The 27,101-nt window shown below is 64.6% G+C and overlaps 1 protein-coding gene across 3 annotated transcripts in view; it reads right to left on the minus strand.

Annotated features, from left to right (window-relative positions):
- Positions 1–27,101, minus strand: part of COL5A1 (collagen type V alpha 1 chain) — a 161,559-nt gene that overhangs the window by 68,504 nt on the left and 65,954 nt on the right. For all 3 annotated transcript variants that reach the window (XM_066255728.1, XM_066255727.1, XM_066255726.1), the window contains exons 8-25: positions 26,101–26,268; positions 25,832–25,888; positions 21,369–21,410; positions 21,117–21,179; positions 15,037–15,111; positions 14,108–14,200; positions 13,469–13,525; positions 12,584–12,637; positions 12,163–12,216; positions 10,551–10,604; positions 9,974–10,027; positions 8,815–8,868; positions 6,857–6,901; positions 4,985–5,038; positions 4,347–4,391; positions 3,669–3,722; positions 3,373–3,417; positions 2,626–2,679 (exon numbers count right to left, since the gene is read on the minus strand). In XM_066255728.1, the coding sequence (XP_066111825.1) occupies positions 2,626–2,679; positions 3,373–3,417; positions 3,669–3,722; positions 4,347–4,391; positions 4,985–5,038; positions 6,857–6,901; positions 8,815–8,868; positions 9,974–10,027; positions 10,551–10,604; positions 12,163–12,216; positions 12,584–12,637; positions 13,469–13,525; positions 14,108–14,200; positions 15,037–15,111; positions 21,117–21,179; positions 21,369–21,410; positions 25,832–25,888; positions 26,101–26,268 (1,122 nt within the window). The remainder of the gene's footprint in view (positions 1–2,625; positions 2,680–3,372; positions 3,418–3,668; positions 3,723–4,346; positions 4,392–4,984; positions 5,039–6,856; positions 6,902–8,814; positions 8,869–9,973; positions 10,028–10,550; positions 10,605–12,162; positions 12,217–12,583; positions 12,638–13,468; positions 13,526–14,107; positions 14,201–15,036; positions 15,112–21,116; positions 21,180–21,368; positions 21,411–25,831; positions 25,889–26,100; positions 26,269–27,101) is intronic.

A 27,101-nucleotide genomic window follows, 5' to 3' on the forward strand; every position in this document is an offset into this window, starting at 1 on the left:
GCCCCCGCCCCCTCCTCCCTGCCCCACCCACAGAAACGGGGAGCTCTGAGAGGGAGAGCCGGGTCCCGCCCCCTCCTCCCTGCCCCACCCACAGACACGGGGAGCTCTGAGAGGGAGAGCCGGGTCCCGCCCCCTCCTCCCTGCCCCACCCACAGACACGGGGAGCTCTGAGAGGGAGAGCCGGGGTCCCGCCCCCTCCTCCCTGCCCCACCCACAGACACGGGGAGCTCTGAGAGGGAGAGCCGGGGTCCGCCCCCTCCTCCCTTGCCCACCCACAGACACGGGGAGCTCTGAGAGGGAGAGCCGGGGTCTCGCCCCCTCCTCCCTGCCCCACAGACAGAAACGGGGAGCTCTGAGAGGGAGAGCCGGGGTCCGCCCCCTCCTCCCTGCCCCACCCACAGACACGGGGAGCTCTGAGAGTGAGAGCCGGGTCCCGCCCCCTCCTCCCTGCCCCACCCACAGAAACGGGGAGCTCTGAGAGCCAGAGCCCGGGTCCCGCCCCCTCCTCCCTGCCCCACCCACAGAAACCGGGAGCTGGAAGTCAGGACAGGAACGCCCACGCCGCTCCCTGAGCCCTGACCCCTGACCCCCGGCTGCAGCTCGGGAGGAATGCCAGGCCCCGGCGATGGCCGGAGCCAACCACGAAGGACACCTCGCTGCAAAACCCGCCAGTGGACTCCAGGCACGGAGGGTGGCCTGACCCTGCCAGCGTCCAGCCGGCCCTCAGCGGCGGGTGAGTGGGGACAGGGACAGCAATAGCCAGGGACCTGTGCTCAGGTCACCCAGCAAAATAAATGTGGCCCGAGATGAAGTCATAAAGTGGGACCAGCCCCCCGGGCACCTGCTTCCCAGCCCAGTGATCAGGGCGCTGTCTGCAAGCCCCGTACAGAGTCTACTGTGTGCAGGGGAAGTTGAGAGAGAGAGAGAGAGAGAGAGAGAGAGAGATGGGGGACGGGGGGAAGGGTGAGAAGCAGATGGGCGCTGCTCCTGTGTACCCTGGCCGGGAATCAAACCTGGGACTTCCACACGCCGGGCCGATGCTCTACCACTGAGCCAACCGGCCAGGGTGAAAAATAAAAAAAATAAAAGTTTTTAAAAAGTAAATATAGTTTAAATGTTGGTTTGGGAAGAGACATAAGAGTCCACAGGAGGCAGCCTGCTGGCTCCCAGCAGGGGATGTCTTACAGGCCCCCTGTTTCCCCCACAGAACCTGGGAGGGTGCTGGTGGCACTCAGGGGACCCCAGTACATTGGAGGTTTCAATGTGTGGGGGGGTGTTCCACGGAGGTAAGGTCAGGGAAGTGGGGTGCGGGTGGCCCCGTCCACTCCCGGCACGTCCTCCCTTCAGGGCCTGGCCGCTGACCTCCCACCTGGCAGGAAATGCCCCCTGACATTGGAGATGGGTGGGAATGAACAGAAAACGTGGTGGGCAGAGCCTGCCCCCGCCCGCTGCCAGGGGTCCGACGCAGGAGGAGTCGGGAGCAGGGGTGATTTCCGCCTGGCAGTCATTGCATCGAGCTCCCTAATTTCCACAGCAAAGCGTGTGACTTTATCGTTAGGAAAACGCAGTGAAGTGTGAGTGTAAAATTAAAGGGACATAAAGGACGTACTGCAAAGCGTTCCTCACTTTCTACCCCAACGCCCAGGAGCCCGGAAGCCTGAAGCCCCCACAGCAGCTCCCGTGGGGACGGGGTGGGGGTGGGGATGTGGTCGGAACCCGCTGAAGCCAGACCCCAGATGGGACGGCCCCACCACCGGTGACCCGCCCAACCCAGGGATCCTCAGCCCTGCAAACGGGAGCCCACGGCCGTGTGCTCGAGTCACCGACTCATTCTCGACGTCGTTCATTGTCTTTGCTCGGCGTTTAACGGCGTTATGAAAACAGTACGCGGTGTCTGAAATAATTAGTCTGGCTAATCTTGTGTTCTGAAATAGGCTCTCTATGTGTCATCAACTGAATGTAAAAAAAAAAAGAAAGAAAAGAAAAAAGAAGAGAAAGCCACCAGCAGCTTACAGAGGGTGGCAGGTGCCGCCCCGCCCCCACTCTGCCCGCACACAGATCAGCTCTGTCACTCGGCCCCTATTTCTAGCCCGCACCCGATCTGGCTCCACAGCTGTGTTGCCGGCACGTGGCAAATGCATTCGTTTATCACCCCCCTTTCTCAGCATGCGAGCCCTAAAATTACACCCCGTGCGCAGGCCGCCTTCCCTTCACGCACGCTGGGGACACATGTCATCGCTTGGAGCCCGGCCCAGCCCTCCTGAGAGTTAGTTCCCAGTCACAGTGCCAGGCTGGGTTCCGGGAACCAAGCAGCGCCCGCACCCTCTACCGGCCCTGTCCCTGTCTGTGCAACCACCCACCCACCACCCCCTTCCGCGGAAACACATTCTGGAAAGGCTGTATCCAAACCAAATCGGCCCTGAGCCGTCCAGCTCGAGTGCTCAAACGGTGGTCACCAAAGCGGGGGTGGGGGTGGCGGTGGACAGTCACACACTCACCGCCGTCCCCAGTGCGAGGGAAGCGGCCGTTGGCCTGGGCTCCAGCCCCTGTCTGTGCTTGGAGTGGACATGGGTGGTGTGTGCGTGCGTGCGTGTGTGCACAGGTGAGGCGAGCAGGGGTACTTACCGGAGGTCCGTCAGCGCCGGGCATTCCCGGGAGGCCTGGTTTACCCAGCGGACCCTGGAACAACCCAGACTCCGTGAGCAGATGCCCCGGGAGGTCCCCGGGCTGCCCACCTGCTCCGCACACCCCCGAGGATACTTCCCCACATTCCCGTTCAAAGGACGCGTGTAGAAAAGGGTGGTGCTCAGAGGTACCCACCACCCCCCTGGCTTGGAAGCTTCCAGCACCTGGAGCAACTTCAGGTTTTGTGATTGGAATGAATGCTCCTGCCCCAGCCGGGTGACGACAGGCCCCCCAGGCCAGGGAGCTGTTTGAACAAGCCCCCAGGGAGCCTTGCTGCCCGGAGAATCCCCTCCAGAGGCCACCTAGCTCCTCCCACCAGGGTGTTCCCAGTCCTGTCCCCAGCACCTAGGACTCGTGCCGAGGATGCATTTAGGGTTGCCAAATTTAGCAAAAGCAAAACCAGCCCGGGTCCGTTTGGGTTTCAGAAAAGCACAAACAGTTCAGATTTAACTGGGTGCCCGATAGTTATCCTTCTTCCTGACTCTAGAAACCCTACACATGGCTACAGAGGGAGGGAGGGAATGAATGAATGAATGACAAGGTCCACGACCTTCCTCTGGGCCCACATTCTCAGTGCTCAGTGCTCCGAGCTTCCCCCACTCCGGGGAGGGCAAGGGCTCACACACCACGCTGGCGACGCCCAACACGCCTCCCGGGGCGCCCCTACGCCCAGCTCAGCCCACCTACCTTGTCTCCCGGAGGGCCGATGGCACCCTGGGGGCCAGGAAGACCCTGGGGCGGAGGAAGAGTGGGGCAGGAAGGTCAGACACGTGTTGGCTCAGAAGCCCCCCTGCCCACCGCTCACCCTCCCCCATCCTCTCATGTGGGGCCAGCCGGGCGGTTCTGGGCCACCTTCAGGCTGCAGGCCCCTCTGGGCCAGGCCAGCAGCACAGGGGCAGCGCTCTGCGGCCGCTCAGGCCCAGGGCACCGCACTGAAGACCTGCGCCTCCCGCTGCCCAGGAGTCCGCCCCCCACTCGCTCACCTGGGCACCTGGGTTACCCTGCTGTCCTGGGGGGCCGGGCTCTCCCTGCGGACCCTACAGGAGGCAAAGGCAAAGGCACTGAAGGGGGTTCTGAAGGGCGGAGAAGGGGTGATGCTGCACCCCCTTGGGGGCCCTGGGTCTCCCCATCCTTCCCGTCTACGCTCAGGCCGGACACACTCACTCCGGACACGCCCCATGGGGAAAGGCAGCCAGGCGGCAGAGCGTGAGAGCAGGCCCACACCTGTGAGGCTCACAACCTGGGCCCCGCGCCCTCGTTTGTTCCTGCTGACGCACAACGGCCATCGGGAAAGCACGCTAAAGGAACTGACCGGAAGGTTTTCCGTTTGGCAGAAAATCCCCAAACCATCTGCCACGCGGAAGTCGGCCAGAGCCCCAAGAATGGAGGGACACAGGGCCTGAGGCGGGTCTCGTACACTGCACACCACTCCACGCAGGGAGGAAGGGCGGCCCTCCGCGCCGGGCTGGCGAGGTCCTCAGGCTGGGCGTGGGCTTGCCACGGGGCCTGGGACTCGGAGGGGCCGCCCCTCACATCCCCTCTGGTTCTGACAATGGCAGATCTCCCCAGCCTGGCTAGGAGCGCCCCGGGGGGTAGAGGAGTGGGAACCGCCCAGGAGGCTGGGGAGCGGGGACCCCCGCAGGGACCCCCCCGAGACTCACCACGTTTCCTTTCGGGCCCGGTTGGCCGTCCATACCCGTCACCCCCTGGACGAGATGGGAGAAAAAGGGAGATCAAATAACGAAGAGTTAATGCTCAGAAGGAAAATCACACTCGACAGGCGTGGCCCCGCCCACATGTCCCAGAGGGCGCACTCTTGGGCAAGAGGAAGGGCCTGACCCCACAGAAATCCTCAAGTCTTGAGCAGCGAGGGGTGACGGCTGGGGCAGGCCAAGTGCTCAGGAAACAGGGCAGAGGGGCCGCACAGAGTGGGCAGGCCGGCCCGGCCTGGGGAAAGAGCCCCACGGGAACCACAGGCTTCTGCCTCCTTCCAGAACTTTCCAGAAGCCGCTAGAAGCACTTTCAGGCAGGGAGGCAATGGGATGTCAAAGTCACTGTAACAGCACAGGCTGTGTGTGTGACGGGAGTGTGGTCAAGCCAGCTGGCCCTGGGTCTCCCCCGGCCAAGTTCCTTCTGCACACGGGCAGCAGCGCCCCGCGGGCCCCTCCCACGGGCACCGAGCGTGTGCCGGCGGTCAGGGCAGCGAGCTCGCTGCCTAAGCCTGGGGTGGGCCACCAGGTGGGCGGCGGGTCGTGAAGGGAGTGGTGGGGACGGACAGGCAAACGGGTGGCAGACTTACAGGAGGTCCGGGAGGGCCCGGGGGACCCTTCGGCCCCAGCAGACCACGCGGCCCCTGCAAGAGGAGAGAGCACGGGAGACTCAGGCTCGGCTGGCGGTCCGGCCCCGCCCTGCCCCCAGCACCCCCCACCCCCATCCAGGGTCTCTGCGGCCACACAGGTCTCCCCGCTGCCCAGGGAGCGTGGCCAACACCCTCTCCTGCCCCTGCTCCGTCTCCCCACCCCACCTCTCCACCTGGGGTCCCTGAAATTGATGGGGGGGCTCAGATGGAAGATCACCGGGCACCTCCAGGGGAAGGGGAGCCTTCTGAGTCGATGGGTGCCTTTTCCCACCTGCTCAGGGCAGGTGAGCCCCAAACCTCCCCGCATGTGCCTTGGGTACACCTGCCACACGGGGCCGCCGGGTCTCTGGCCTCAGAGCCCATGGGGTTCAGGGGGGACAGAGGTCAGAGAAACCGGGCCCCTGACGGGAACCGCACGGCTGAACACTAGACAGGAAGCCTGTGCTCGAGTCCCTGTGGCCGCTGTGGCCCAGAGCTCAGTCCCCCTCCCCTGGCAGTGAGTGGCGGGTGCGCGGGGACCGTCCATCGGATGGATCTCGAGATCGGAGCGGTCACGCTGCAGAGTCACTGCCGCCGCGGCAGGAAGGAGCCCAGCCCTGAGTCACTCACGCCCCCTCCCGCCTACCGGGGAGTTAGGGGGCCGTGTGTCGAGGCACGAGGCACGGTGACTTCAACCGCCCTTCACTTTGCCGGAACCTTCCCAGAAGCAGTGATGAGAAATCCTGCCCACGTTCATTGCCGCTTAAGTGTTTCCTTCGTTATTTTAACACCTCGCCGTATAAATGGTTTTTTTTAGGAGTTAATGACCCAGAAGGTATGGCTCAGACACGTGTGGAAGGGGAGAGCGGTGCTGATGAATTCTCTTCCGCGGTTAATCAGACACCGAGGGTATAATTCAGTCCCAAATGAACGGGCCGGTGCCGACCCCAGGCTGCCCCCCCACTGCAGCGTGAGCAGTATTTCTCCTCAATTAGCATCACCAGATGCACGCGGCCCCTGCTGATGTCGATAGAAGAAATGAGTCGTTCAGAAAGCAGCCGTGAATGAAAAGTAATTAAGGCCCTTTTGTGGCTCAGGAAATTGGCTTTGGCCCCAAACAGAAATCGGCTTTGGGAACAGAGCTCTCCGATGTCCGGGCAGCGGCACGCTAGGGGAGAAGGTCCCGTTTTTAAGAAAGTGTGGCTGTTAGAAAGGGCTGCAGATGCTGGCTAATTCAGCCATGATGACCCTGGACACCCTCCATGGTGACCCTGGACACCCTCCATGGTGACCCTGGACACCCATCATGACTATAGCCAGGACGCCCTCTATGATGAGCCTGGACACACTCCATGATGACCCTGGACACCCTCCATGGTGACCCTGGACACCCTCCATGACTGTACCCTGGACACCCTCCATGGTGACCCTGGACACCCTCCATGATGAGCCTGGACACCCTCCATGGTGACCCTGGACACCCTCCATGGTGACCCTGGACACCCTCCATGACGACCCTGGACACCCTCCATGGTGACCCTGGACACCCTCCATGGTGACCCTGGACACCCGCCATGACTGTGGCCAGGACTCCCACCACAACCCTCAGGGTCCTGAGCGCCTCCTCAGGCAGGCTCGATGGATTCCTCATGGTTATGCCCCAGCACATGCCCCTCCTTCTCTTCCCAGGGAAACCCCAGATTTGTCTGCGTGTCATGGCCGAACCCCTAACGACCGCAGCTCTAAGTCGATCCCCGATTTATCCCACAGACAACCTGCACGCAGCCCGCCCGCATGGTGAGGAGACGGGCTCCCACCAGTCAGTGGACTTACTGGTTCCCCGGGCAGCCCTCTGGGCCCAACTTCTCCGTCATCACCCTGCAGGGAGAAAGGGGCGGGGCTTCAGGGACAAGCCCTAAAGCCTGGGCTCCAGGGAGATGGCGTTTCCCTCGGCCGTGCTGAGGGCTCTGGCCGGGGGCTACCGCAGCACCCGCAGCTGGACAGCCCCGTGCCTTGCACCCAGAAAGCCGCAGGAGCAGAGGTGAGTGCCAGCGCTCTGGGTCCCTGCCCAGGAGCTCACCAACCTCGGCTCCAATGAGGGAGAAACCCACGATCTCAGAATCAATAATGGACATAAATGGCAGAAAGACCAACAGCAACTAGACAGATACATGACAGACACACAGACAGGCGGACCAGTGACAGATGGGAACGTCCATGATAAAACTGGGTGGGAAGGAATCTGGGGACAATCACCAGGTCCCCTGGCCGAGGCCTGAGGGAGCCCAGTGTTTCTGCCAGGGCCCTGCACACGGCTGGGGGGCCAACCAAGACCCCTCCCGGTGTGACTGGTCCAGGACCAGGGCTGCATGTCAGCACTCAGCTTCCCTCGTCAGCGCACGCCCCCTTCACCACACCTGCACGCACGCGCACACACACACAGTCATGCCCACACACATGCACGCACACACACAGTCATGCCCACACACACGCACACACACAGTCATGGCCACACACACAGTTGTGCCCCCACACACACACATGCACACACATAGTCGTGCCCACACACGCATGCACACAGTCATGGCCACACACACGCATGCACACACAGTTGTGCCCACACACACACACATGCACACACACAGTCGTGCCCACACACACGCATGCACAGTCGTGCCCACACACACGCATGCACACACACAGTCGTGCCCACACACACACACATGCACACACAGTCGTGCCCACACACACATATGCACACACACAGTCGTGCCCACACACACGCATGCACACAGTCGTGCCCACACACACGCATGCACACACACAGTCGTGCCCACACACACGCATGCACACACACAGTCGTGCCCACACCCACACACATGCACACAGTCGTGCCCACACACACACATGCACACACAGTCGTGCCCACACACATGCACACACAGCACACCTGTCCATGCATATACAGTTACATGTGGACACAATCCTGCACTAGCCATGTGCACATAGGCACACACACATATCACAGATGCATACGTGCACACACCCATGCCCATGCGTGTGCACGTGTGTTGTATGCACACACATGCACACACACCCCGGTCAGGCAGCACGGACATCTCGAGGCGCCCTCTCCCCTCCCGCACCCCACAGGGGGCTGTGCTGAGGCCCAGACAGGAGGTGTCCCCACAGCACCAGCCTGAGCGCTGCTGAGGGCAGAGACGCTGCCAGGCCGGGCCTTTCCACACCCAGCCTGCTCCCTCCGTCTCCAGGGCACCCAAACCTTCCCCTCCAAACACCCCAACCACCCGACGAGCTGCCTGGGGGGGCGGGGTGCATGGAGGGCGGGGATCGAACGCCCCCGCTGACGCTTCCTGCCCCCGAGCCAGTGCGCAGTCTGAGGACCCTCGTGACCTGCAGCCCCCGGAAGATGCATGGCACAGAGCCCGTCGGGGCCGGAGGTGGCTCTCATGGGGACAGCAGCGTCCCCGCCACACTCTGCCCCTCCCGCTGTCCTGGGGGGCACCGTCCCTGGGCTGACGGGCACGCTTCCCGAGACCATCGACAGGTGGAGGCCGCTGCTGGACGCCACGGACCAGCAGGAAGGATGAAGTCGATGGAAACACTTGCAGGGAGCTTTTACCCCAGAGATTGGGGTATCCTGTCTCTGCACGCCCCTCCCCCGTCCTCTCCCTTCACCCCCACACGACAATGCCACCATCGCGGGCATGTGCCTGCAAACTCCGAGGAGATGGGCACACAGGTGTGGCCGAGACCCACGGGATACGTACCCTGTCTCCGTCTTCTCCCGGCACGCCCGGCGGGCCAGAGGGGCCAGGGTCACCCTAGGGAGTCAACCAGAGCTAGGGTTAGCCAGCCCAGAGCAGGTCACACGTGCCTGTCCCAAGTCCCCAGCCTGGTCCTCCTCTAGTTCTGAGGCTGAGAGTCCCAAAGCCGCCGTGGCCCTTCCTCGAGCCACAGACCTGAGGGGAAACCGTGCCGTGTGCCGGCTGACCGGGCTCACGCTGGCCGTGAAGACAGTCACCTGGGAACCGGTGTCCCGGGGCAGCTGTGCCAGACGGGGCATGCCCAGGACACCGAGGTGGGGTCTGAGCTACACCCCACAGAGCCCTCCCCCCGCGCACCCCCCCCCAGAGAGACCTGAGACTGTGGGCGCCGTGCGGACTGGCGCTGGTCTGCCTCATGCCCGAGGCTCCAGGCCTGGCACGCAGCTGGTGCTCAATGCTCGCCCGCCCGTTAGTCAGGGGGACTGGCCCTGCCCTACCCCTGCCCCTGTCACTTCCGCATGGCTGGGGAGGGTGTGGGCCCAGCAGCTTGTGCTCAAGTCGCCACAATCGTTTCTCAGTGTTACAGAACATGACGGATAAACCTCGCTGACAAGTGTGTGCGTGCGTGTCCAGGGTGAGCCGAAATATAAAGGAGGCACCCTCGGCGTGAAAGGAAAGTAAACACCCAGTGAGCCGCCCAGAGCTGCCGCGTGGAGCCCACTCAGGAGGACAGGAGAGCCAGGCCGGGCCACCAGGGGCCACGGCCCCACACTCGGCCATCGCCGACACCGCGGGGCCGGCCCCACCTCTCAACACGGCAGCACAGGGCTTCCGGATGCTGAGAAAGGCCCCTTCAGCAGAGAGCAGATTTCTAGAAGAGCCCTCGTTGCCCCGTCCAGATCCCCTGTGACCAGACTCTGCCAGCTTCTCCACGGCGAGCTGCAGGGAAGCGTCCACTCCCGCTGGGCCGTCCTTCCATCCACACGGACACTACACTGCGTTCATTTCCACTGCCCACCCCCACGAGGGGCCTCCACTGGCCACATCGGAGTCAATGGGACCCAAACCCCACCCACGAGATCTGAGGCCACCTGGGAGGACCTCCCGAGAGAGCCTCCTCCCAGCAGGACCTCCGGGCCGGGACCTCACAGGAAGCACTTACCCTGTGGCCCTTCTCCCCCGGAAGTCCAGCCAGGCCGTCGAAGCCGCGGTCACCCTGTGAGGAGGACAGAGGGCTGTTCAGGGACCACACCGCTCTCTGTGACGGCTGCCCTGCCTTGGGCTACAGCTCAGGGAACATCTGTGCGCCCTGCCCGGACCTCAGGGCCCACATGAGGTGGCCACCAGCCCGCCTCTCACCGCACACGCCTCTGCCTTGGGCCCATATCCCCGCCTCCTCTCCCCCAGACACCAAAAAAGGTACGAATAGAAGGGAAGCTCTTGCCCCGAGTCAGCCCCTCCTGCTCACCCCCACTCGAAACGAGCAAGTTGGCCACCCAAACTCATGGCAACTGTCCCATGGACTCCTGAAACTCACTCCTCCAGCCCCTGACTTCGTGCCAGCCTGTCAAGGTGACCCAAACAGGATGCCCCTCCCCCCCAGATGGGTGCGAGCATCAGTCACCGCTGGTCATCGCAATCCCATTCGTTTATCAGTGTAACAGTGTCCCGGCCACGTCATCACCCTGAGGACGGCGATGACGGCGGCCAGGACCCCGAGGGGCCGAGTGCCAGCCTACCTTGGGGCCTGTCTGCCCGGGCATCCCTCTCGCTCCGTCACTGCCAGCCCGCCCCTAGAACACAGGAGGGCACCGTGTCAGCACGAAGGGGACCTCCGAGCGGCGGCTCCCCGCGAAACCGAGGAGACAGCACCCCAAGCCCCGTGCAGCCAGAACCCGGAGCCAGGGGCAGCTGGACCCCCTCCCATGGGATCCTGGTCTTTCCTGGGCCTCGCCATCCTGAACTGCCACCTGCCCCTCTTGTGTCTGGAGACGGTAGGAGGTGGCTCGTGACGGGGAAGAGGTCTGGAGAGCAGCCGCTCTCGGTCTCAAAGCACAGCAGAGACAGTCAGAGGAGCAGCGGGAGAAAAAAGAGCAGGTGGTCCGAGTGGACCACAGGACACGGTCTGTGCTCCCCACCTCCCCAGTGCAAGGTCCCTGGGCGCTGCCAGGAGGGAACAGTCATCTCAGACAAGGTGTCCGAGCCACGCCACGCTGGGTGAAATGCAGGTGTGATGTCGGGCCTGGGGGAGAGTGGGCGGGCACCACGGGGGAGTCTCTCCTCAAAATGCCACTTCCAGAAACCAAGGGGCAATCGGTCAGCAAAGTTCAGAAGACGTCACGCCTCGGCAGAAGGTCCAGACGCTCCCATCACTCACACGGACCTGCTCCCTGCGGGCTGTGTCTGGCCTGACCAGGCGGTGGCGCAGTGGATAGAGCATTGGACTGGGATGCAGAGGACCCAGGTTCGAGACCCCAAGGTCGCCAGCTTGAGTGCGGGCTCATCTGGTTTGAGGAAAAGCTCACCAGCTTGAACCCAAGGTCGCTGGCTCCAGCAAGGGGTTACTCGGTTTGCTGAAGGCCCACGGTCAAGGCACATATGAGAAAGCAATCAATGAACAACTAAGGTGTCGCAACACGCAATAAAAAACTAATGATTGATGCTTCTCATCTCTCTCCGTTCCTGTCTGTCTGTCCCTGTCTATCCCTCTCTCTCTGACTCACTCTCTGTCTCTGTAAAAAATAAATAAAAATGTCTGTTAAGGCCCTGGCCAGTTCGCTCAGTGGTAGAGCATCAGCCCAGTGTGTGGAAGTCCCGGGTTCGATTCCCAGCCAGGGCACACAGGAGAAGCGCCCATCTGCTTCTCCACCCCTCCCCCTCTCCTTCCTCTCTGTCTCTCTCTTCCCCTCCCACAGCCAAGGCTCCATTGGAGCAAAGTTGACCCCGGGCACTGAGGATGGCTCCATGGCCTCTGTCTCAGGTGCTAGAATGGCTCCGGCCGCAACAGAGCAACGCTCCTGGTGGGCATGCCAGGTGGACTCCAATCAGGTGCATGTAGGAGTCTGTATCTCCTCCTTGCTTCTCATTTCAGAAAAATAAAAATAAAAAATATCTGTTCAACTGAATTAACGTGCTCGAGACAGGCCTGGGAGGCAGAAGCAGGTGACTCAGTCACTGCCCCGCAAGAAGGGGCCCTGGCCTTGGAGTCAAACGCGCCTTTGATGGGAGTCGGCCACCGGGCTCTCTGCCACCACGCCCGGCCTGCATGGTGGGTATCGAGAACCCACGCACCGCAGACTCCCGCTCCGTCGCGGGTGCCCCAGCCGGTCAACGGGCCGGAAAAACACTCACCCTTCGTCCAGGCTTTCCCGTCGGGCCGGGCGGGCCCTGCACACCTCGGGGGCCCTGTCCAGAACCGCAAGGCAAGGGGGTCAGTGCACGTCCTTGTGTCTCAGAGACAAACGCCGGGTGTCGTCCTGTGCTCGTCAACCCGGTCTGTGGGTTCGTCCTGCCGGCTGCCCACTCGAGGCCACCCCCCCGGGGCCGGGCACAGGGACCCCGGCCCAGAGTGAGGGTGGGCACAGGGGAGCAGCAGCTGGTGCCCGCTGCAGAGACCCGTTATCTCTGCCCTGCTCCCGCTCTGCACAAAGTGACAGTTCCCTCTGACTTCCTCAGAGAAAACCAATGTGGGGGGCACTGCCACCCTGGGAGCCACCGCCCCCCACGCACGGGAGATGCCCTCTCAAAGGGCAAAGGCGCGGCGCCCATGTACCTGAGGTCCCATGTCTCCCGGCTCGCCCTTCAAGCCTCCGCTCCCGGGGGGACCCTAGGGGACACGGCTGGTTAAGGGACGCTCAGCAGGGGAAGGCTGCAGGCGGCGGCTGGGGCGAAGGGTGCAGACACTCCTCGGGACTGCCCACTGGGCAGGGCGCCCCTCTGGTCAGGGCCAGCAGACTCTCAACCCCTGCGCGCCTCAGACAGAACCCACGGGATGGGCAGAGGGGTTCCCTGTTTGGGTCTCTTCCTGGTTTCACTGGGTGATCTTCCTCTCCCTCTCCAAAATGAACCTGGCCACGGTGTCCGTCCGTCTCAGCCCGCGGCTTGGACATCCTCTGGGCCCGTTACGAGATCACACGCCGGAGGAGGACAGCCCTGAGTTGCCCGGATGGGGAAGGCACTAACTGCAGACCCAGGGCCAGCAGCCCAGTCCCCTCGACGCCCCCCCCCCCAGGGAACGATGGTGGGACACCAAGTGTGTAAATCCTACGTCTCCTTGCAAACTGCAAGGGCCCCTCAGAGTCCCTGGGGGTCCCACGTGCAGGGCTGGTGCCCGTACCCGGGGCACTCAGGAGGGCCGGGCTGGGCGGGGAGGGCTGGCAGCCGGGTCCGCCCCTCATACTGATGCCCGGAAAGGAAGAGGCGCAGAGCCCCCAGGTCACGGGGCAAAACCACAACCAGCACAGGTACGGGGTGCTTCCCGGCCCCCAGGCAGTGCAGGCCCCCCCAGCCCGGGGGCCAGTAACAGAACTAGTGTGGGCCACAGCTCAAGATGCGTCCACTCCTCTCCAAAGCGAGTTGGGAGATTCAAGAGCAAGGGGATGAGAGGGGGACCCCAACTCCTCCCCACGTGCCCACTGCACCCCTGCTGGTGACTCACCATGGGGCCGGGTCTCCCCGTCAGACCCATCGGGCCGGCCGGCCCCCTCAACGCCAGCTGCGAGAGAACAGGACAGGCTGAGAGATGGCGGGGGTACTGGTCCCGACAGGTGTCCAGCTTGGCCCAGCGCATCCCAGACCCCTCACCGGGGCCTGCTGTAGAATGTCTGAGCTCTGTGCCCCCCACCACCACCATCCAGGGCCCCGTCCCCCAGGGCCCAGACCCCTCACCCGGGCCTGCTGTAAAGTGTCTGAGCTCTGTGCCCCACCCCACTTAGTGCCCTGCCCCCAGGGCCCAGACCCCTCACCCGGGCCTGCTGTGGAATGTCTGAGCTCTGTGCTCCCCCCACTGCCACCCAGGGCCCCATCCCCCAGGGCCCAGACCCCTCACCCGGGCCTGCTGTGGAATGTCTGAGCTCTGTGCCCCCACCACCACCACCCAGGGCCCCGTCCCCCAGGGCCCAGACCCCTCACCCGGGCCTGCTGTAAAGTGTCTGAGCTCTGTGCCCCCCCCACCACCACCCAGGGCCCCGTCCCCCAGGGCCCAGACCCCTCACCCGGGCCTACTGTAAAGTGTCTGAGCTCTGTGCCCCCCCCACCACCACCCAGGGCCCCGTCCCCCAGGGCCCAGACCCCTCACCCGGGCCTGCTGTAGAATGGCTTGAGCTTGGGACTCCTGAGCTGAGACCATGGGACCTTTGGAGCCAGCATCGCCACCACCTCCGAACCGGAACTGTAGGTGTGAGATGGGGGTCACCAAGGGTATCCGGACGTGGGTGCCCACACTGGACACCAGGGTTGAGGGGGGGTGGCAGCAGAGCCTCAGGGGGGCTGGCTGGGCAGCTCACAGCCCCACCCTCCCCTGTGCATGCCACCCTCCTATGCCAGCACAAGAGGGGCCCAGCCCCACCTGCTAACTTCCGCCCGGGGCCCCCAGGAGACCCCACCCCTGCCGTGTCTGGAAGTCCTCTCGGGACCTGCGGCTGCTCACCCTGAGACTCCACCACCGCTAGTTACTGTGAGGACAAGCCCAGGGCCCACACAACACCTGCACTGAGGCCAGGCAAGGGAAGTCCTGGTTCCGTACCAGGTGACCCTGAGCTGTGCCCAGCGCCCCGGGCATTGGACAGAGAGCACGGGCTCATGGGAAACCGATGTCAGTCAGAAGACGGACTTCCAGACCAACCAGATATACTCTATCTCCTGGGCCTGGGCTCCCCGTGACGGTCCTGGGCAGGTCAGGCCCAAGGAAGGACCAGCTGGCAAGCATGCCGACTCAGAGGCCCAAGGGGTGACAGTACGTGTTTGACAACAGACAGATGTCATACGTATAGCTGTCCTTCAGGGAGCCTGACTCTACTCCCTCTCGGGTGGGTCAGCCCTGGGCACCCACCCTTGACCACTGGCGTCCACTCTTCTGCGAAAGCAGGACGGCCCCCCAGGAGCCTACCTCTGGCATGGTCAGCCCAGGTTGGGGCCAGTCTGTGGCCATAAGGCCATTCCCCTTGGAAACAGAGCCCCGGGCCTCACGCCCTACCGACCGCCCACCCCACAGACAGGGACACTCACGGGCAGCATGAGCATGGTTCCAGGGGGCCCGGGCAGCCCGTCGGCCCCAGGAAGACCTGGGCGTCCAGGCGGACCCTGCGGACAGAGGGGGCCGAGACAGCCTGGTCAGGGTGGAGAGGGGCAAAGCCGGGCCACGGCGGGATGAGGGGGTTGGGAGCCACGGCCCAGCAGGAGGTGACACTGGACAAGCACAGGGGAGAGCCGGCCCCGCGGCCTGGAATGTTCCAGAGCCCAGGCTGAGAAGAGGGGGCTGTCGCTGTGGGGTGGGGGTGAGGAACGGCTCCCGGGGGAGAAGGCTGAGGGAGGAGGGATGTCTGGGCAGATCCAGGGGGGCCCAGAGAGAAAGGGGGGTCACAGTTGGGGGGCAGATGCAACACTCCAGAACGCGGGCAGGGGGCACCGGGGCGTCCACCCCTCTGGGACAACCCGCCCGGGTCTCCGCACCACACAGACAGACAGGGGACACCAGGCGTCCACCCCTCCAGGACACCCCGCCCGGGTCTCTGCACCACACAGACAGGGGGCACCAGGCGCCCACCCCTCCGGGACACCCCGCTCGGGTCTCTGCACCACACAGACAGACAGGGGACACCAGGCGCCCACCCCTCCGGGACACCCCGCCCGGGTCTCTGCACCACACAGACAGACAGGGGGCACCAGGCGCCCACCCCTCCGGGACACCCCGCCCGGGTCTCTGCACCACACAGACAGACAGGGGACACCAGGCGCCCACCCCTCCGGGACACCCCACCCGGGTCTCCGCACCACGCGGGCAGACAGGGGGCACCGGGGCGTCCACCCCTCCGGGACACCCCGCCCGGGTCTCCGTACCACGCGGACAGACAGGGGGCACCGGGCATCCACCCCTCCGGGACACCCCGCCCGGGTCTCCACACCACACGGGCAGACAGGGGGCACCGGGCGTCCACCCCTCCGGGACACCCCGCCCGGGTCTCTGCACCACACGGGCAGGTGGGCAGTCACGGGGCACCGGGGCGTCCACCCCTCCGGGACACCTCGCCCAGGTCTCCGCACCACACGGGCAGGCGGGCAGGCAGCCCCGAGGACACCCGCCCTGGCTGCTGACAAGCCCAGTTCCCCCGCACGGTCAGTGTGGCCGCTCCTCGGGCTGCTCCACGCCGCGCTGACCTGCTCAGATGGAAGGCGGGTCAAAGTGTCCCCCGACTCAGACAGACACAGCAACCCAAACTAAACAGGCCAAGGCTGTGCCCTCCACACCCTTCCGCTGACCCGGTCTCTACAGCGGGTCCCACACAGACAGCCCTCGACATCTGTTCAGTCCTCTGGCCGGCTCAGGACCACGCGAGTATCAAGCCTCCCTGCAGGACGGCGTTTTCAGAACACGTCTCCCACTCAGCGTGGCCTCTCCTTCCAGCTGACGCCTGGCACGCCGGACACGGACGATGTTCGTTTGGCCTCCGGATGGAAGCTCCACTCACTGTCCCCGATGAAGAAAAGATCCTGATAGCCACACGCCAGGACTCAGGGGTGTGGGTTCCCGTCCTCTGCTCGCCCCTCTCCCCTCCAGAGCGCGACGCTCCCAGCCAAGGTGACCGAGACCCAGGGTGGTTCTCCTGGGACCGCCCGGCAGGGCGCGGATGCACCTGGGCCCGCACGATCGCGTGTCTGGTTTTGCTCCGAAACCACCCATCCTCGGGACAGGCTGGTGTGACAGCCCATCCTTCCCCCGGCCGAACCCGGAGTCCCGGTTCTGTGCGTGCCAACAGGAAGCCAGAACAGAAGGGGACCCGGGAGGCGGTGTGCCCCTCGTCACGAGGTCAGCCGGCGTCTAACCAACGGCCCCGGCCCCGGCTCCTGCTCTCCGCTGCAGGTCTCCGCCCACTTCCGAGCTGGCCTCGGTCCAGCTCACGGCCGGCCGGGGAGTCTCCCCACGCGGGACCACGCATCTTCTCATCGATCCATCCTCCGCAGACGCCCACTCGGGTCGCTCCCAGGGTCCCGGGCGCCACGTGCTGCCACGCTGAAGATTCCGGCATCTTCCTCCGCTGGGTCCCGGGAGGCGGACAGTTGGGGCAGTAAGGGATGACGCTTGTTTATATTGTTAATGGATCCGGCCAAGTGGCCCTGGCCGCCATCTTGAAAAACATTCTCAGATTACAATACGTGTTTTAAAAAAAAAAAAATTCTGAAACACGTTCTGCCTCCCAGATTTCCTCTCGAATATCAACGCCCGACCGCTCGCGGCCGAGCTGTCCGTCTCAGGGTCGACCGACCCCGAGTCACACCCGACCGGGGGGGGGGGGGTCTGTGTCTCCCGGGAACGGGGTGCCGTCCACGCGGTGTCTGTGCATCGTGCCCCTGCTGCCCGAAGGCCGCGGGCACTGGACCAGGGCGGCCCACGTCCGCTGTGCCCGTCCTCCAGCTCCTCCTCCCTGCGCATTCCAAGCCACCGTGGTGACAGGTCAGGTTCAGGGACTGTAAACGGCCAGTCGCTCTCCCACCGGAAGGATCTGGAACAACGGGACAGCAGACCGACAGGGAGACCGCGGACCCCCGAGGAGAGAAACCTCAGAGGGCCCTTCCGATGGGTTAAAACTTGACACGACTCCTGCGCGGCCGCTGACGTGAGCCCGCGGTGAGCACGCTCGAAGCTGTGTCGTCAGCAAACTTCGCCAAGCGCCAGGTCTGCCCCCACAGACGCTGTGCCCGGAGCTGGAAGACGGGACACTGGACACAAGCCGGTGACGTGGCTCAGACTCCCCGGGATGGGCCAGCAAGCAGAAGGGTCGTGGGGGGCCCTTCTCGGCTCCAGGCACCGGGCTGGGGAGACGAAACACGGCCCGGCCTTCGTGCATGGGACGGTGGCCACAGGAAGAGCCGCAGGCCCGCGGGCCGCACAGAGAGGCACTGCGGCCGTGGAGTCCTTCCGCTTCCCGGCGACACCCGGCGGGCCGCACAGTCGCCCGGACGTCCGAGCTGTCCCTGTGCTGCGGCAACGCCCCCGGGCGGACGTCCGAGTCCTGCACGCCGTCCCTGTTCTGCGGCAACGCCCCCGGGCGGACGTCCGAGTCCCGCACGCCGTCCCTGTGCTGCGGCAACGCCCCCGGGCGGACGTCCGAGTCCCGCACGCCGTCCCTGTGCTGCGGCAACGTCCGCAGTTCCGCACGCCGTCCCTGTGCTGCGGCAACGTCCGAGTCCCGCACGCCGTCCCTGTGCTGCGGCAACATCCGCAGTTCCGCACGCCGTCCCTGTGCTGCGGCAACGTCCGAGTCCCGCTCGCCGTCCCTGTGCTGCGGCAACGCCCCCGAGCGGACGTCCGGGTTCTGCACACCGTCCCTGTACTGCGGCAACGCCCCCGGGCGGACGTCCGAGTCCCGCACGCCGTCCCTGTGCTGCGGCAACGCCCCCGAGCGGACGTCCGGGTTCTGCACGCCGTCCCTGCGCTGCGGCAACGCCCCCGGGCGGACGTCCGAGTCCCGCACGCCGTCCCTGCGCTGCGGCAACACCCGCCCCCCGTGTGCTCTCGGCTCCATGAGCTGCGGCCGGCGTTCTTTAATGTGCCGGAGTCTATGCAGGCCGATGCACAGTCCCTCTGAGAGTCAGAGACTGATCGTGGCACACAGGGGGGCCGCCACAGGGAAGGGCAGCCCCCACCACGGCCTTGGGGGACGGGGCCAAGGCACACTTTGAGGAAGGCTGCGGTAAGGAATGGCGGATGTCACTCAAGACCAGGCTGCTGGGAGCCTGGCACACAAGCTAGGGCACCCTGCAAGGCAGGGATACCCAGGTGGAATGAACTGGAACATGTGTGCTGTGCACGCGTGTACGCATGTATTGGTGTATGTGAGTCTGGGTGTGTGTGTATATCTCTGTGTGCATGTGTGTCTATCTGTATGTATGCATGTTTGTATATCTATGTACATGTGTGTATATGCATGTGTACACCTGGGTGTATATCTCTGCATGCACACATGCATATGTGTGCGTGCATAAGTGTTTGTGTATCTGTGTGTGTATACACATGTGTACACCCGGGTGTATATCTCTGCATGCACACATGCATATGTGTGCGTGCATAAGTGTTTGTGTATCTGTGTGTGTATACACATGTGTACACCCGGGTGTATATCTCTGCATGCACACATGCATATGTGTGCGTGCATAAGTGTTTGTGTATCTGTGTGTGCATACACATGTGTACACCTGGGTGTATATCTCTGCATGCACACATGCATATGTGTGCGTGCATAAGTGTGTGTGTATCTGTGTGTGTATACACATGTGTACACCCGGGTGTATATCTCTGCGTGCACACGTGTATACATGTGCGTGCATGAATGTGCATCTGTGTGTGCGCTCTCGCCTGTGCAGCTCGGCCGAGATGCCCTGAGCGCGGTGGACACACGGAGCAGCCAGGTCAGGCAGCCATGCACGAGGCACCAGCAAGGACACCGCCTCTGGCCTGAGTCAGGGCCGGCCCCAAGGCAAAGGCCGAAGGGGCTGGAGTCCCTCCCTGGTCGTGGGCACTCACACCCTCAGTGCCAGGCCTGTGTGCCCCGCACTGTGGGAACCCAGCGACGATCTGCACTGGGTGGACAGACGGATGGGTGGACAGACGGATGGATGGGTAAATGGGCACCTGGAGCAACCCTGAGGCCGAGAGAGGTCAGTCACCATCCGTGCACGCTGCGCAGCACAGTGTCCTAACCTGCATCTGAGAGAGAGGACGCCGCCTATGGTGCCGCCTGGCCCTCTCTCCTCGATGTGCGGCTCGGTCCCACTCATGGGCCCACCCGCTGACAGCTCTGTGGGAGGACCTGGCTGTCACCTCACCTCACACAGATACTTGGACTGAGTTTGGTTAGAGACTGCAGAATTCAAGTCACGAAGTTAGGGGCAGACCAGTGTCCCCCCTCCCAATTGCTCATCTGAAATTCTGATTGTTGAAGAGGGGAGCAGAGGGCCGGCGAGCCAGGTATGTGCGGGTGGCCAGCGTCCTGCAGGCCAGCGAGTCCCTGCCACATAGACCCACCTCCTTGGGGACCCCAAAGCCACCGGCCACAGAGAGACAAGGTGCTGGAGAATCCTGCATGAGGCCCATCTGAGCTGGACTCAGAGGTCACCCAGCCACAGAGAGCAAGAAGAATCTCCTCCCTGCCCCCTGCCAGCCCAGCACCATCATCTGTGGGTGTCCAGCCATGTCCCACCCCCACCCCCAGCACTGCTCCAAAGCCCTCGCGCTGGGCAGCTGCACGCCCCCTCCCTGGGTGCCTCTCCGGGCAGCCTAGGGGACAGACCCTGGCTACCCTTCCACCCACCAGACAGCCATCGTCCACCCCACACCTTACTCTGCTCTGGGCCGCATCCCAGGCCCTGGGGATGAATGAATGTCCACCAGGACACCTGGGATCCTAGTCCCTCTCACCCACAGCTTAGCCAACCATTAGCCCCTCCTGCAAGTGCGCTCACACCCACAGGTGACTCATTAGACCGGCAGGAAAAACAAAGAAAGAGGAAAAAAAGAAGCCACGGGGGACAGGGACCTGCAAGGCGGCAGTACCCCAACGTCCCACCAGGTGTCAAAGTGAAAGGGCACCACCCTGGGTCCCGCCCTGGTCCCTCTCCTGGGCAGCGATCCCCAGCAGGGTTCCTCTGACCAGGGCCACCCTGGGAGGTGCCCGTCCCCTCCAAAGCAAGCTCCCCCCGTGTCTGCTGCTCAACTGCCAACAAAGAAGGGGACCGAGGGAGGGACTCCAGGTCAGCGAAGTTCTCAGATGGAGAAAGGGTCCAGATACCCCCCGTCATGTGGAGGCAGGGCTGCTGTGAGCTGACCACTGGCAGCCTCTGTGGGAACACAGCCCCCACTCTTGGGGGTTAGGAATGGCGGTCACCTGCCCCCTAGCTCAGGGCAGGGCCACAGTTGACCTCCCTAAATATCTGAACGGACTGGACGCAGTGAAAGGGTGGTGTGGGGTGTCACGGGGCCAGGCTGCCATTCGCACACGGGAGGCCAGCGCCCGCCCGCCACAGAGCAGGGAGAGAGACATCCGGGCGAGCCTGCAGAGCGCAGGGTCCCGGGGAGCCGAGGAAGGCCTTACCCTGTCTCCAGGGTCACCTACGGGGCCGGTGGGACCCATCGTTCCTGGAGGTCCCGGGAGACCCTGGAATTAAACACAGAATCAGAACAGAGTGCAGAGATCAGCAGCACCCACTGGGCCCCGGGATCCGGGGATGTCTGTAAATGGCAGCGAGCGAGCGTCCCCTCCCCCATCTGGGTGTCCCTGGCCACCTCCCTCCCCCTCGTCCCCGAGCACCTCCCGCAGGTCACGGAATTAGCAGGTGACACTCACTGCGGGGCCTTCAGGGCCTGGCGGCCCCTCCAACAGCATACCCTGGAAGAGACGGAGACGGCGTCTGAGACCCCCGCCCTCCCGAGGCCCCCACGTGGGCCCTGTCCTCCCGCAGACCCTCATGCTAAGGACAGCCCCCGGGTCGGGCCTCTGGACAGAGACAGCGTCTGAGACCCCCGCCCTCCCGAGGCCCCCACGTGGGCCCTGTCCCCCCGCAGACCCCCATGCTAAGGACAGCCCCCGGGTCGGGCCTCGGACCAGTGTCCACTGCACAGGCAGGAAACTGCAGTCTGTAACAGGGGCTGTGGCAGGGGCCACGGTGGCCGTCTTCTGAGCATTTCAGAACAGCCACAAGCCCAGGACAGGGACCCACGGGCTTCCCTCAAGGGCAGCTCAGCAGAAGCCCCTTATGATGCCCTGTGCAGAGCGGGGCACCCAGACCGCCCGGCCCCCCAGGCAGGGTCTCTCCTGTCCCCGAGGGGCAGACAGAGGCCAGGTAGGCCCTGGGCCATGGTGGCCCGAAGGAGGAGCAGACCCCAGGCCCGGCCTGGAGGACGGTCAGGACTGACTCCACTCAGACAGCCACACGGGAGCCTCCAGCCCCCTTCTCCCTCTGGTGGGCAAATGCTCCCTACCACCCGGCCACTGTCCAGAGCGAGTGGGCCACACTGCCAAGTCCCCCCACTGCCCTGGACACTCACCCCTCCTGCTCCAGCCACTCACCCTGCAGGCTGAGGACTGCCCTGCCTCTGGTCCCACCAGACCTCACTCTTACCCCCAAATGGGGACATGGCCTCCTGTCCTGTCACCTGTCCCCATGGGGGGGGGTGAGCAGCAGAGGGGACAGTGGGCTTCAGCTCTCTCTTCTGGACAGAGCTCCCTGGCCCAAGTGGCTCCTCTTCCAACCCCTTCCCAGGGCAGAACGCCTCTCTCTATCCCTGTCCAGTCAACGCCAGGGTCAGCGCCCACCCCATCCATGTCCTCTGTGTTTCATGCCCACTTCAGGGGGGGGTCTGAGATAAGGCACAGCCCTTGCAGGGAGGGGAAGGGTCCCCGCCCCCTCAGAGAGCTGCAGGCTGGGGACTCAGCAGGGGTGGTGTCAGAGTGCCCGGGGCCAGGTAGGTTCTGTCTGCCCTGCTGGGCAGGTGTCAGTACACTCGGGGACAGTTGTTGTGGCTGCTGGGACAGCGTGAGAGAGCTGGACGTGCTGGCCCTGGGCCCACCTGCTGCCCCCTACGCACCCCCACCCCCCCAGACCACAGGAAGCACATTGCTTCTTTTCTAGGGGTGCTCAAAGCCGTCGTGCCCTGCGCTTGTCTTCAAGAGTGAACGGTCCTCTTGCAAAACCTTGAATTACTTCCCGGAAGGAAGAGGTTGTGCCCAGCAGGGCTCAGGGATCAGCCAGCCTGGCCGGGCAGGGGGCTCCCAGTCAGGGGGCTGCAGAGCCCCTCTGAGCCCTGGACCCTCCCCGCTGGGGCTCCCCGTCGCTGTGAGGATGGACGCTGTGTTTACACAGATGAGCACTCGGAGAAATATTTGTACAGGCGATGGACACAGGGAGCTCGTGCAGACAGCTGCGCGACCCAGCCTTCCGGACGGAGGCAGCCGGGAAGGCTCGGGGACTGTGAGGGCGCCGGCGCAACCACGGAGATAAAAGGGATAAAAGAGGCCGGCCCAGGGCGCCCGAGCTCCCCCAGGCAAAGCCATCGCAGGGGAGCGGCCCGGGGCCACCACCCGCCGACCCACGGACCAACCGTGTGGAGATGACAACAGAGAGGGGGCCCTGCTATAGCGCGCACACATGTGCACACACGTGCACACACATGCACATGCATGCACCGTGTTTCTTAAACCACAGTGGAGGCAGAGGAGGTGACACGTGTGCCCCTGACGGACATTCACGGGGGAGGGGGGTATAAATCACTGAGTCTGGGGCTTCCTGGTCCCCGAGGCCCCGGGGGTGAGGCTGGGAGCCCTGATGCTGATTACCCTACATGCCCTGGGCTGCGTGGACTCCCGTCCTTTAAAGACGCCTCTGAGGTGGCCGACCAATGACAGCAGAGGGAGCGGAGTGGGAAGGAGCTGGGTGGGCCCTGAGACTGTCCGGGGAAAGGGGCTGGTTCCAAGAGCCCCATCAGCAGTGAGCCCCGTCTCCCGGGGGGGGGGGGTCCTGGGGCAGGTGGTGGGGAGGGGGGAGAGGTGGGGAAACAGCCACCCCAGGCTCCACGGGGCCGGCACGCCCGCGCGGTCAGGGACGAGACCACGTCAGCCTCTCCCAGGACTCGGCCATCTGTTTATGGCAGCTAAGACTTCGAGGACATCTGGCGATGCTCCAGGTTGAGAAACTCCCACTGTTTACATGGTCCCTCCAGGGACACAGGCCAAGTGTCCCGTGGATGCTCCGGACGGGCGGGGGCTGGGGGCTGGGGGGTTGGGCGGGAAAGAGAACCCGGACGGAGTGGGGGAGGGAAGCCTTCCCTAACCGCGTCCAGATGGCCCGCGTCCCCCAGCGAGGACGCGACGGGCTTTCTGCAGATGTGTTTCCAACCGTGCTGGACGGCCCTGTCTTCTCAGCCCACCCCCACCAGCAGAGCGGGGAGCCGACACCCCACCCCACCCGGGAGCTGAGACACAGGGCTCTCCTTACGGGGTCTGCCCGGTCGGGGGACAGAGATGCCAGCCTAGCCCCCCAGAGTGAGGGGACCCAACCTGGGCTCCATCGTCCCCTGGACACCTGCCTGGGCCCCCACTTTCTTCCCCTGTAAGAGAACCTGTCAGGGAAGCATTGGGGGACACCATGCACACAGCCCAGGTCAGCAGCAAGTCCCCCTGGGGACCAAGCCCATCTGGAGAGACGTCACTGTCGGGCCCTGCACCCCAGGGGGACAAGCAGAGCTCGGACCACGGAGGGGCGGCAGTGGGGTGGTTCCCAGCACCCCGTTCTTCTGGGATGACCCCCGAGGCTGGGCCACACCCCTCCATCCCCCGAGGGCCGTCCACACTCGGCATCAGGATGTCTCACGCGGCTGAGCGAGGGGCCACCCTGGCCGTGGTGGCCCCTGGACGCCTCTGCCCCCTGCCCCACCCTCCACTGCCAGAAACGTCCTGTCGTCCTTGGACCCCCAGAGAGCTCCAGATAGAGGATGTCTCAGCCCGAGAAAAGGACGTGTGTCCAGTGGCCACGGCCCAGTGGGAGCGGCGGTCCCTGTTCCGGGCCTGAAGGGGGAGTGCCGAGCTGCACAGATGGCCTTTGCGTCCTCAGAGGCTCGCCGGCCGGGACCAGGCCGAGGGGGACAGCCCTGCTAAGCCTCTGCTGCTGGGAGTCCCCCACCCGCGAGGGGACACGTCCGTCTCCCGGGCCACGGGCTCCCTGTCTCCCTGTCTCCCCGGGCCATCAGCCCAGGTTCTAAAAGAACCTTCCAGTCCCCAGGAGGACGGAGGCCACCGGGATTCTCCATCCCAGGAGCCCACGGTCAGACGGGCCCTGGGGGCCCCGATGTCACACTCTGTGTCAGCCACCAGGACCGGGTCCTGGCAGCGAAGGCACCGCCCAGCCCCAGCCTCGTGACCAGACTTGCCGGACACAGCCTCCTCCCCTCAGCACTCAGAGGACGTGGCAGGGTGGGCCCCAGCCACCAGCCACCGGCCGCTCCCTGCTCCTCCCGGCCCACCCGCCATGCCCGCCACAGGCAGCGCAGGGGCCCCGCCCACCCCTCGGATCGTGGGGCGCCTTGCCACAGGGGTGGGGACAGTGGGGAGTGGGGCGGGAGCTCAGGGCCGTGGCCACAGCCTGCACCCTGGTGCCACCCGCCAGGCACAGCTCCCCGAGGCCAGAGGACAGCCCAGGGCAGCGCAGGGGCCCCGCCCACACCCACCGCCCCCCGAGGGGCTCCAGGACCTCCTCCCCTCCCGTGGCCCCACACGTGGAGATGCTACGGGGCGTCCTTTCGTCTGAACCACCCGTGATCCCGTCGTCTGTGGGGTTTCAGGACACCGTGGATTCATCCAGTTCCCCCAACACGTTTCATAAGCAGTTTCACAAACTCGCTCCACCGGGCGCACCATGGGCCCCAGGGACAGGGACTGTGGTGGACTGTCCCGGCTCCTGACCCCGGGATCTGCGGCAACTCGGGGCCCAGCCCAGGCTCCACCTCCTGCTCAGGACCCCTGACTGTCTTGGGATCAACTGACCCAGAGCGAAACGTCCAGGTCTCCAGCAGAGAGGACACAGGGGTCCTGACAACTCGAGACCCACGCGGCCACCGCCCCTGACATCCGTGCACTCATCCGCCTGAGTCCCGGAAATAAGCTGCACTGTGGAGTCCCCAGGGTCACGGGACGCCCTGCAGTGGCCCAGGGCCTAGGGACGCAGGGGTGCCACGGGCCCGTCCACGTCCCCTGCGCTGTGACTCACCCACCCACCCACCCGTTTCCCAGCGAGGATAATAAGAAAACGTCCTTACCGGTTCGATGATGGCGGGTTCTCCCTTCTGACCTTTCTCACCCCGTGGTCCTTCAATCTGGTGGAGGAAACACAGACGGGGAGAGGATGAGAGCGGGGACAGCCCACCTGTGGTCACGTTGACAAAGCAGGCCCGCTGACAGCCGGCCGCCCCAGGCCAGCGAGAGCCCTGCTGGCGAGGCTGCCGCCCCAGGGGCCTCCAGGGCCTCCACCTGGGGGCCCCCCGCTCCGGAAGGAGCCCCACCATCCCCGCGCCGCACGGCCCCTCACCCCTTCGAAGATGGTGTCCTGGTTGGCGGGCATGCCTGGCCCGACCTCGGACGGGGAGACGGTGGGGTCGTAGTAGGGGTCGTAGTAGTTCTCGTCCAGGTTCTTGATGGTCTCCTCGGTGAACTCCCCCTCCAGGTCGTCCTTCCCTTCCCCGGAAGGCGGGGCCGGCTGAGGGCGAGAGGGGCCGCAGGGTCACCTGGAGGACAGAGGACGCCAGGCCCCTGGACAGATGTGTCCCTCCCTGCTGAGCCCCAGGGCCCTCAACCTCAGGACTCCAGGGACGGTGACCTCCCGGGAGCCCGGGGTCTAGCCTGTCGGGAGGGCTCCTGGGGTCCCTGGTGGTCTCGCCGCACATCTCCTCAGTCTCAGCACGGGACACTGTCCCCCAATGTGCCCCCACCTCCAGCCCTGCCGACACCCCAGGACTCTCTAGGGCTGTGCCTGGGGGGAGCGGAGCTGTGGGGGCTCCCCCAGGGGCCTCAGGGTCTGCGGATAACAGGCCTCTACTCCCAGGCCCGCCAGCAGAGGGGTTTGGACCCCGTCTCTCTGTGGCCGTGGAGAATTCAGCTACTTCTAAGCTTTTGCTGTGCGCCAGGCACGGTGCCAAATTCCTCCCGAATCTGACAACCTGGTAGCCGCCCCAGGGTTGGTGCCGTGCTGTGAGCGAGAACACCAGGGTCCTGAGAGGGGGCCGTCGCTCTCCAGGGTCCCTGGCAGAGACCGCGGGCCAGGTCCAGCGGCTGGGACAGCCCCCACGCCAGTGCCCAGAAGTACCCGCCGCCCATCTGGCCCCCAGGTCCCCGGCTGGAGCACCTGTCCAGCCTGACCCCTTCCCCGGCCACAGACAGGGGACCCGGTCTGCTAGCTCGTGTCCTCACCCATCCCCACCCGAACCCGGACACCTGTGGGCGGGGCTGACTCCACCCACTTGGCAGGTAATCAAGTGAGGACACCGAGACCCACTGAGCAGGTCGGTGATTCCATGCCTGCCTGGCATCCCG

Source organism: Saccopteryx bilineata, chromosome 2, assembly GCF_036850765.1.
Source record: "Saccopteryx bilineata isolate mSacBil1 chromosome 2, mSacBil1_pri_phased_curated, whole genome shotgun sequence".
In the NCBI taxonomy this organism is placed as follows: Eukaryota; Metazoa; Chordata; class Mammalia; order Chiroptera; family Emballonuridae; genus Saccopteryx; species Saccopteryx bilineata.